The sequence below is a fragment of the Neolamprologus brichardi genome, chromosome 17, assembly GCF_056152115.1.
Source record: "Neolamprologus brichardi isolate AB-2024 chromosome 17, ASM5615211v1, whole genome shotgun sequence".
Taxonomy (NCBI): domain Eukaryota; kingdom Metazoa; phylum Chordata; class Actinopteri; order Cichliformes; family Cichlidae; genus Neolamprologus; species Neolamprologus brichardi.
Genome location: NC_142120.1, coordinates 25876148 through 25887371, shown reverse-complemented (window position 1 = coordinate 25887371; position 11224 = coordinate 25876148). Strand labels below are relative to the sequence as shown.

At 38.7% G+C, this 11224-nt stretch overlaps 1 protein-coding gene across 1 annotated transcript; it reads left to right on the top strand.

The window, feature by feature from the left end:
* Positions 1-132: 132 nt before the first annotated feature.
* LOC118455190 (uncharacterized) lies at positions 133-7275 on the top strand. Its single transcript, XM_087830820.1, has 3 exons — positions 133-607; positions 2217-2270; positions 6210-7275. The coding sequence occupies exons 1-3, from the start codon at positions 193-195 to the stop codon at positions 6431-6433; spliced, it is 693 nt and encodes a 230-aa protein (XP_087686946.1). The 5' UTR covers positions 133-192; the 3' UTR covers positions 6434-7275.
* The last annotated feature ends 3949 nt before the right edge of the window (positions 7276-11224 follow it).

Below are 11224 nucleotides of genomic sequence, written 5' to 3'. Positions count from 1 at the left end.
TTTGCCTTTCATCATTGAGAGCGGGGCAAGTTTTCAAAGGCACCGATGAGCTACTGTCGGAGTGAGACTTTGGCATCTGAGGGTACCTGTTGGAATTAAAAAATATATATACAAACGTTAATTTAAAGGGATACTGGATCGGTCCGTGTTCAGTGGATTTTTTGCGCCTTGGTGACCCTCTTGTGGTGTGGTATGACGGTGGAAACGATGTTTTCGTGCAATACGAGTGCCATAAAGGACTGGAGCTACTTTCTGTCTCAGATATTGCCTTTGATGAATAAAACTACAGCCTCCGCTTTGTCGATGGTCAACATCGACAAGGCGGAGGCTGTGACGACTACTGTGGTGACATCCTTGCAGCCGGACGGCGCCATGAGCGCGAGTAATCCCCCTATCGACTCCAACCATACCTCGGGCATGGAGCACGTCTTTCAGTACTCGTACTCGGAGAGTGACCTGCTGTACACGGACTATCGGACACCGGAGAGAGATCCCATGCCTCTTCCCAAAGCGGTGCTCTATCTGGTCATGGCAGCGCTGGTAGTAGTGGCAGTGGCGTATGCGATAGTTGGACACCTGGTCAAAGATGTGGTGAATGACTTCGTCGGTATGTGGCACCTACTGTGCTTATATGTGTGTGTTGAGTGTACATTCAGTGCCAGTGGGTTTACTATAAAGAGCGTAAAGCATGGAAAGATGGTAAAAACGTTCATGTGTAATATCATTACATGAATTTGTAAAAATAAATAAATAAGTTAGACTAAATTATCTCTAAATGTCAGTAAGACCACTAGAAGCCGTTAAAGGACTGTCCCTTGAGCCCCCTTTGAGAGTCACTTTTCCGTATTCTAGAAGAACTGCTGCTTGAAAGTGACACAGCAGCGCAGAAGAATCAAAATATCTTAAGGAATGCATGAAGGAAGTGACTTGGGGACTACCTGACATTGCAAAAGCAACATTGTTTATTAAAGGAATATCTACAAGAGCTTTAGTGAGAGCACCCCCCGACACACACACACACACACACACACACACACACACACACACACACACACACACACACACACACACACACACACACAAAATCCTAAATGATTGTAATGCAGATGTACAGTAGCTCTGCTCTCCTAGCCATTGACCTTGTGGAGGACAAACCACTGTCTGACAAACTCAAAGCTGCTGTTTTTTGGGGTTTTTTTTTCAATTTTTGAGGAGCTTCCTGTAACTGATACATAATATGTGAAAGAATGAAACAAGGAGTCTATTTTTAGGGCACAGACACTCAGTGCTGTCTTGATCTGATAGTCAGCTTCTTCCATTAAATTGTTTAAAGCAAAATGCACTTAGTAACTAAGTGATCAGGACAGAGGAGGATATTAATCAAGCAGCAATAGGGGGCCCTAAGGGGAGTATAAAACACACAAGTGTGCATATATATATTGATTCAGCAGTTTGGCCTGGGTATGGCTAGTGAAGCTGAACTCAGCTTCCAAAAAAATCTGATTAATCACAGTTAATTCATGATTTAATGTCTGTGTACAGTTCCTAGGGCCAGGTAGTTTGGGTAGCTTTATTTCCATTAACAAATGAAGTCATAATTTAAAAACAGCATATAAAAATTATTTATGATATAATCTGGATATTATTTCTTTCATAATCTGAATGTTAACATAATTATAATATTAACAATAATATGTATCGAAAACCTCTGAGCTTTTGGGTTAAGCGTATATGCTTAATTTCTTTCATTAATATGGTAATATTTCTTCTAGAAAAATGAACGCAACTACTCTTTTCTTGTGATAATTTGTCTTGCTGTAAGGAAAATAGTTTGCAAATGTATATTAAATTCACATCTATACACTATAGCTATCACTTTCTTTTGTCACAACACAAAAACATGCATCACCATATGTTACTATTTTTATGTACTTTTTGTTCTGGTATTTCCCATCACAAATAAAACAGGTATTATTCAACATTTACCACTTTTTTCTTTGCATCCTTTGTATGCATTTTAAGTGTCACGGATTATACTCAGTAGTACAGCAGGACTGTACTGCTCTTCAGCACCACAGTGGCCATGTTGGTGTGTTTTCATTACCTTTTATTATACCTGTTGTGTTCATATGATTTCTGTCTTTATCATTTCATAACACTCAGAAGGTAGTGTGCGCCAAATCTTACACATTTGTTCTGTTGCTCACTGTCTGCAGGTGGAGGCAGGTCGATTGTTGGGGAAGGTGACGGTACAGACACCAGTGAACCAGGTAAAAAAAATGTCCACATGGGTCACACGCTGCAGCACTTAGATTTGCCACAGAGACACGCTGCCCCTCCTCTCTGTCTCCATCACCTCACCTGAACTGTTCACCTTCACATGAACATTCAAACTGACACACATGCACTAACACAAACAGAGTGTTTGGCCTCCTGGGTATTTTGCTGAGGTGTTTGCTGTGTTGTGCAGACATTTTCCTTCTCACCACAGGAAGGTTAAAAAGACTACAAAGCCTCACAGATGCACTCAAATTTGTCTCATTTCACATCAAGCCTATCATAGCATGCAATTACCTGTTCCACGGACAGCACAGCTCTTGTCCAGAGTCAAGGAGCAATGTCAAATTTGTTCTCTTTTTTTCAACTAAAGCTCCAGATTTGCAAATTTGCTTGGAGAAGCGCACATTTTAAATGCTTTTTCATATTAGCATGGTAGAGTCCACCAAACATTCTTTTATAAACTCTCCATCAGAGAATGGCTTTCTGCTTTTTGCAGTTTTGTTGGAAATCACTAACCTGGACTTAACTGCTCCATTCCTGGATATGTAAAGCTTGGTAAAAAAAAAAAAAGTCTTTTATGTTTTTGTAGCTAGCAGAAGCAGTGATACCTGCTCTCCATCAGGAAAGTTCATGCGTATTTAGTTTCAGAATGGTGTTTCAAATTGTAAATTATTAAATGTGTTCTCCATTAAGCACACGACTTTACCTCTGACTTCAGTAAATAAGTACGTAGCTGTCAATGTCTTGTTAAAAACTCGTCATTGCATCAGTCTTACTTTTTTTAATATGACATCTTTTGGTGCTGGCAAGCACACCAGCACCAAAAAATTAAAAAATGGCAAGTTAGTGATGTTGGGCTAGCTAATATAAAATGTGTGCTACCTGGTGGCTAGCTACAGAACATAAAAACAGCTACAGAACATAAAAACAATTCAGGAATTGAAAAATTGAATTGAAAATTCAATTTTAACGGGAACATTTAGGATGAGCGTTAAATTGCTCTCAATAAAAGTGCATATTGAGGGTCATGAGCAGAGATAAACATCATCATATAAGGTAAGCATTAAGAAGCCTACAAAAACACACTAGAATTTAATCAAGAGAACATTTAAGATGCTGTGGGGTTTGGATTACTCACTATGAAAAAGATTTAATCCTTAGTTTAATGACTACACTAAAATCTTAGTCAGGCTGACAGACTCTTTTCTGAAGTGTTCAAATATTTGCTGTTATGCTATGAGCTGTAGTGTTCACTATGGGTTTTTATTCAATCTTTGCTTAAAGACATACTGCACACAAATTTTGATTGTGAAGTCACATTCTTACTGACTAGTGACTTGTGATTGATACCAGGTTAGTCAATGAGCTACAGATATTTCTCCATGGTATGACCAAGATTTATAAAACATATTTAATGTTTTATTCAGAATGCCCCAAAATTCACCATGTGGTGGATTTAGGATAAAAGTAACCCATTAAATAAAAGTTGACTTTTTAATGGAAAATGCACGAAAATAGTAAAGGTCTTGTTGAATTTCAATATATAATCAAGATAATATTTAGAAGGCCAAAAGGTAATTTTTTTTCTGTCTACAAGTCTCACACAACTTGATTCACAAGCTTGAACATGACAACTCAATAATGAGAGGGAAATGTCTTAAAAATATGAAATAATTTCCTCTCCTGTGATAAAACTTGTCTCTACAGCTGCATCAGTTGAGATTTGACTCAAAGAAACATACTTTAGAGTATCTGTATTCCTCTTCTCAGGTTCATGACACTCTGAAGTCTCCTTTCTACAGTTCCACATCTCTGCTCAGCTGGGATTTAAAGTGATGATGTATATCATGCTAAAACACTTTTATCTAACCACATATTCCGATGGATGCAGGATGGAGGTTTCAGTATCATTTGTGCAAATTCTTTGACATATGGATAGGAGGAGCTGGGGATAGATCCGCTGACCTGATTGGTAGATGACCCACTCTACCACCTGGTCCACAGCTACCCTGCTGGCTGCTAAAAATGCAGGGCTTCCAAATAACACCTAAACTGCATCAGTTCAAAAATAGGCTTAGAATTTATTGATGATCAGATCAGATGAATCTAAATGTGAATTTTTAGTGTAGCATGCTGTTGGCTCACTTTCAGTTTTTTCTCTGTCACTTTGCAGCAGAGTCTTAAATGCATGATTTAAGAGGGGAATCTATGGGTGTGAGGAATCCCGCCCTGCCTTCTTTCTGTTCCTCACACTCACGACTGTCAGCTATAATCTCAGCTCCTAATCTGACAGAACAATGATTGATGGGTTCCAATTCAAAAAGGCTCCACCACACATGATGGGGCTGCTGTGCAGTAGACATCTACCCTCAGAAACAATTTTATGGTGCTTTGCCTCTAATGGAATTACAGAGGCTGAACCCATCACGACTTTTTGTTAGATGAAGTTTACAGCCTTGTTCAGTGCACATTATAAATGCTCAGCATGCTTGTTTTTGCCCCGTTGCAGAATGTATGGGTTTGCAGTTTATGCTTCCCTTCCACAAGGCGTCATCTATGATGGTTTATCATAAACTAACCGTGGCACAAAAAATGCTTATTAGCTTCACTTAGATGGAGAGTTCAAGTTTCATACCTCTTCCTGTGAAATTCCTGAAATTGGGTTTTGAAATTACAATAATAAACACAGCTGTATTTCCAGGATTATTTAAGTAGGATGACACACAGCAAGCCGTGGGGAGGGGATAGCAATTTGAGGTTGGAATTTGGGGATGGGTTGAGGAAATAAACTACCTGAAAATGAAAATGAAAGACCTTGTGAGTTTTTATTGTTAACATTGAAGCGCCAGATTGAATAAACTCCCCTTGAAGGGTAAAGGACTTAAGGAATGGTAGGTGGTTAGGCATAAGAGTGGGAATTATTTAACACTTAGCTTAGGAAAATTATTATGATATTATGTTGATTAATATATTCTAATTACATCCAAGAAAGTTTGTGTAATGGTCTGTAAAAAACAACCATTCATATAAAGTATACCCGATGCATCTGTGGCTTGTAGAACCACCTTTAGCAATATTAACTTCCATCTCTCACATCATTGTTGGGGAATTTTTGTCTGCTCTTCTTCACAGCGTTGCTTCACTTTGTTGAGCTTGTTTTTACACGACTCTCTTGAGGTCCCACCTCTTTCTGTCCCTTTTCTTTATCTTTTCCTCTTATTCCTTCTCTTTTTTGCCTCCCCTCTCTTTTTCTAACCTGTCACTTCTCCCCATTTGCTCCAACCTTGTATGATGACACAGATACTAATGTGAATAATAAAAGAAAGAAAAGAAAAGAAAAAAGAAAAGACTTAGAAGAGAAGCCTGTAGAGAGCCTATAGACCTCCTCTTGGCAAAGCAAATGTGTATGCCACAGCAGGCCATTAAGACCACGATTCTGCTTGCTAAAACTGCCAGACATAAGAGGTTTATTAAAACAAACAAAGAAAAAAACAGAGAATATGTTTATATTGAAAGGTTAGTATACATTTTTTAACTGAGTATTTATCTTTTATTTGTATTTAGTTAATTGTAATTCTGAGCTTTTTTTTTGGCTTGCAAAGAGATTATGTTTGGGAACTGGGCATATTTTTTAGATTCTCTTACTGTGTGCTCAATTAATTCATGGATCTTCCAGGAATAGTGGTGATTGAAGGGATTGTTCAGTAGGTGGTGGTTTTGCATGTGAACATTACCTTCTTCAGGGAATGTTAGGTCAGTAGCCTAAGTGACAGTATGACGTACTAACAAGTACAAGTGAGCCAATTTGAAAAATGCTGAAAATATTACCTGAAGTTAGATCAGTAAGATCCCTAATCCTTCCTTGTAGTACAGGTATCTGCTTTGAACTGATGCCTATCAAAGCAACACTATGACTGTCTCTATTTCAGACTGGGTGTTTGGCTCTCGCCGTGCTGCCAACCGCAACAAGACCGAGGTTAACTCAATCACCAACACCATAAATGAGATGAGTGAGAGGCCCCCGCTGGTGGAAATGAGCTACATATCCCTGAACCACACCAACCATCTGAGCTCCAATAGACAGGAGGAGGTAGTGGTCACCATAGATGAGACACTACAGCAGCAACCTCCAAACACTCCCTCTGGGACTTAACTGCAACCTTCTGATCTTCACTGAGAGAAATCAAGCAGCATCTTTGCTTGCTTTTTGTGTTAAAGTGGATTTACAAGTCTGACACAAATGGAAGCTTTATCCACTGTTTCTTCACCTGCAGGTGGCTGTGTAATGTTGGGCCGGAAGGTACTTGGAGGCATGAGATGCTGATGTTTGTATGTGACTTGATTCTTTTTGGCTGAAATGACAGATGAGGGCAGCTACAGCTTGTTTGGACAAGCAGCCGGAGAGACAACTGTTATTTTTTCATGCTTAGTCCTCATTGTGCCAACCCTTTTATTTCTCCAAGTTACCCCTCATCCATTTAAAATGAAAACACCAATGCAAACAATATTTAATCACTCTAAATATACAACACATGGTGGTCAGTGCTTATTGTAACATTTCTGATAGCAAAGTGAAAAACTTCACCCTCATAAGAACAGTTAGATTAACACTTTTGTCATTTTCGCTGAGGCTGCGAGATGAGGTTTTGCATAATCAATATAAATTTGTATCTCTTTCTATATGATGATACTGTAATTACCAAAGGCAAGTCTATCCCTAAAGATTAAATAAAATAATTTGGTAGTTTCATGGTATTAGCTTGATGTAAGAGGAAACAAGTGCTAAGTCACCTTCAAGAGCTCTGATTATACCTGCTGTCAACTCTCTCATCACATCTAAGCACTCCTTTGAAGCAAAAAATGTGCATTGCTTTTAATGTTATTATTGGTTACATGTCACATGGAATGGCTTTTGTCAAAGCCTTTGTTTACCTTTATTACCTCACTGTTAAGGGCTACATACTGCTGCTGATGACACTGCTCAAAGATACAAATAATGGGGCTTATTTCTCCTTTGCATGTGGTCCTTATCCTCTGCACACATGGATCTACTATAAACGGTGTCTTTGAAGGGTCTGTTCTACCTGAAAGTACTGATGTCAGAACTCCAATTTTCTCTCTCATTTATAATAGGTTTGAATAAAAGGTTCGAGGAACAAGCGTCTCACCCGATTTAAATTTGGACTCCTATTCAAGATCATCATCTCAGCTTTACACAAACAAACTAAACATCTAGCTGTTTCAAACTTCGTGTTTGATCGTGTGGGGATGAGAACTGGTCTCAGAATATCACTGAATAGTTTTCACTGGAAAGGTCCACAGTATCTAAGGCCTAAGGCAGTACATCACGACTGCTCATTATTAGTTTTTGTATTTACCAGGTTTTTCATCATAAATTTGTGTCCCGCGGTGAGACTACTAACATGAATTTTGCTGTGCCAGGAGGTCTGAAGATAAGCAAATTAAGCAAAAATGACGTGAACTGTGGGGTAAGCAGTTGTATGCTGGGGGGCATTGTTTCTTTCCTTTCCTTATTCTTTTTGGTTCACATCAACAAGATCTTAGTTTGTCCCTTCCCCAATCTGCAAGACTTTTCTTTTAAGAGTCTTGTTCCTCAAACATGTTAATCACACTGATCTGTGAGTGTAAAAGTTTGGAAAACAGTCTGCAAAAAAACCAATAAAAAAAAAGCAATAAAGCAAACAAACAAATAAAAAACCCATGCTCTTTCATTTTTTACCATGCTGTTAATCGCTGTATTCCTTTCAGATCATTAAATAAATACTCATTGGTAAAAGTATTTGTTTTGGGTTTTGTGCTTCTTTAATATTTTAATAGAGAAAAAAAATATTTTTGTTACGTAACAAAGACAAGTATCATATTATGAGTGAACATCCATATACATCGACTCATATGTCAAATTAATCCAAATTTACAGAAATATATGACTGTGTCCTCTCTTCAACATAAAACACAGTGGTGACTTTAGAAAATTTGCAGTTAGGCAATGATTAATGCAAAAAAGAGTGGGCGGATTCCACACAAAAAAAATCAGCATTCTAGAGGACAAACAATGACATAAATAATATATAAATCCCATATAAATCTTACAATGCCATTTAAAAACAAACTTCCTACCATCTTTTCTACTGAAATCACTCCTGCTATTTACAGGTATTTTGAAAAGTCATTATATCTTTTTTCTGTGTATTGTATTACCAAAAATATTCTCTTGTCTATGGAGCACGACTCCATAGTTGGTTCCACAGACAAGTCTAGATGAATGGAGCTGGATGGCACAGAGGGATAAAACATGTAAGACTTTGGATACTCAGGCAATGCTTAATGTAGGTGTTATCCTTATAGTAGTCTGTGGACTATGCCCATACTAGAATATGTCCATACTGGCCTTTAAATTGAAAATCCTTCATGTTTTACTGTTCAACCTTTATTTCTTTGAGTCTATTTTATGGTGTTAGATCTTTTTTTCACTTTCATTGAAATACTCAGAAAGGCAGTCTCTGGGTGAAGAGACAACAGAATATAAATATTATTTCAATAGTCCTGTCCAAAAGCAGTAAAGCGCGTTTCTTGAATCAAAGGCCAAATAAATATAATTAATGCATAGTTTTAAAGATTTTTTTATTTTTTAAATTTAATTTAATTTTTTATAAAATATAGGTAGCCACTAGTGCTTATCCTCAGTCTCCTAGTAGATTCACATATGAAATCAATTTGAAAATCCTAGGTGACTTCTTTCTTGAGTTATTGTATTCAATGGATTTTCAGAAAACGTGGCTTCTGACCTTGACCTTCAATTCAATTCAATTCAATTCAATTCATCCATCCGCTTCCGCTTATCCTTTTCAGGGTCGCGGGGGGCGCTGGAGCCTATCCCAGCTGTCATAGGGCGAGAGGCGGGGTACACCCTGGACAGGTCGCCAGTCTGTCGCAGGGCCAACACACAGAGACAGACAACCATTCGCCCTCACTTTCATTTGCACATTCACACCTAGTGACAATTTGGATTTTCCAATTAACCTATCCCCACAAGCTGCATGTCTTTGGACAGTGGGAGGAAGCCAGAGTACCTGGGGGGAACCCACGCAAACACGGGGAGAACATGCAAACTCCACACAGAAAGACCCCGGCCTGATGTTGGAATTGAACTCAGGACCTTCTTGCTGTGCGGCAACAGTGCTAACCACCGTGCCACCGTGCTGCCCAATTCAATTCAATTTTATTTATATAGCGCCAAATCACACCAAACCCAACAATCATATGACATGAGCAAGCACTTTGGCGACAGTGGGAAGGAAAAATATGTGGGACAGTGGGAAGGAAAAAAAAATAATAAAAAAAAAAAAAAAAAAAAAAAAAAAATATATATATATATATATAAGCAGCTGACCCTGCTGCTTATATCACCAGCCTGCTAATTGCTGCTACATATTCTGTTGCTCATGTTATACCTGAAATAAATAATTTTTCTAGAACCCCCCCTTTAAAACATCTGATAGAAAATCAGTGTCTCTTTATTGTATTATTTAAATTCACACATTTATTGCTAGACAAGATTAAAAAATTATCTTCTTCTAAAAGGAGCTAATTATTTGGTCTGATTTGACAGCTCACACATCACAGACTACCCCGATCTGAATTTTTCATCACCCCAAAGCACCTTCTAAGTTTGAAGTATTACTGTCTTCATGTGTGCAGAGGACAATCCAGCTTTGTACTCATAATGCTGCTGAGTGTAGCTGTTGTCAGGGGCCACCCCCATTAAAAGACTGGATGACACGCAAGCTAATGAAAGGGCAGCAAGGCCTGCCAGGCACCCTGCCCGCTCAGGTAACCATCTGTTACAAAAAGCTGCCCCCTGGCTTGCTCTGTGAGACCTCCTGTCACCTCAGTGGCTTTGTCTTAAGAGCTGTCACCTTGCTTCATTAGTACTACTTCCCAGTGAAGTGCTTTCAACCTCACAACCAGCACCCCTGAGTGTGCTACCTTTAGTGTCCCTTTCCTTAGAGAAGACTAAAGTTTGTATGCAGTACCTTGTACAATTCTTGAGTCACCCCTCAGCGGTTTAAATTTTGCCATAAAAATGGGAAATAGGTGCAGTAATTTATGTGCAAAGAAAAATGGAAATACAGTATAACTGGCAAAACCAGAGTTTGTCAGATTCTAATGGCTAGAAAGTCAATATCTGGTATGACCACCTTTATACTTCAACACAACAGGAAGTCTTTCAGGTAAGCTTTCTTGTAATTTCTTTAAGGCATCATCAAGAACAGTGCTCTGGGCTTTTTGAATGAAATTCACAGCTATACTTTGGATATTGGCTGCTTGTTTGTTCTGTTCTTTGTCAAGGTGATCCCACACTGCTTCAGTAATGCTTATGTCCAGGGCTGTGGGGAGAGCAGTCCACAACTCACAGTGTATATTATTCCATCCAGGCATGTTTTGTACCTCATTGGCACTGTGTTTTGAATCACTATCACACTGAAAAGGGAAGCCTTTCTAGTTGGCAATACATGGTGGATCCTAATCTGATAGTACTTTTCTGCATTCATAACTCCATTAAGCTCCTCAACACCTCTGGCTAAAATGCGGCACCAAAGAATGACAGAGCCACCACCATTTTTATTTTTTTACAGATAATGGACTGATTCTTATATTCAACCATCCTTCCATTAAGACCACTTCTAGTGAGGCTTTGACGAACAGTACTGTAGATGGATTGGCTGAATTGTCAAAAGCATTTCTCAGGTCCTGTCTCAGGTCTTTTCTGTATTTTCCCCTATTGCTTAGGGACATGTCTTCTGATACTGCTCATCTGCTGTAGATTATTTTTAAGGGTTGCCGCTTTTTCTTTTGCCCTCCACTTTTCCAGTTTCCTCAGTGACACCCTGCACACCAACCAAATATATGCCAAGTTTTTGGT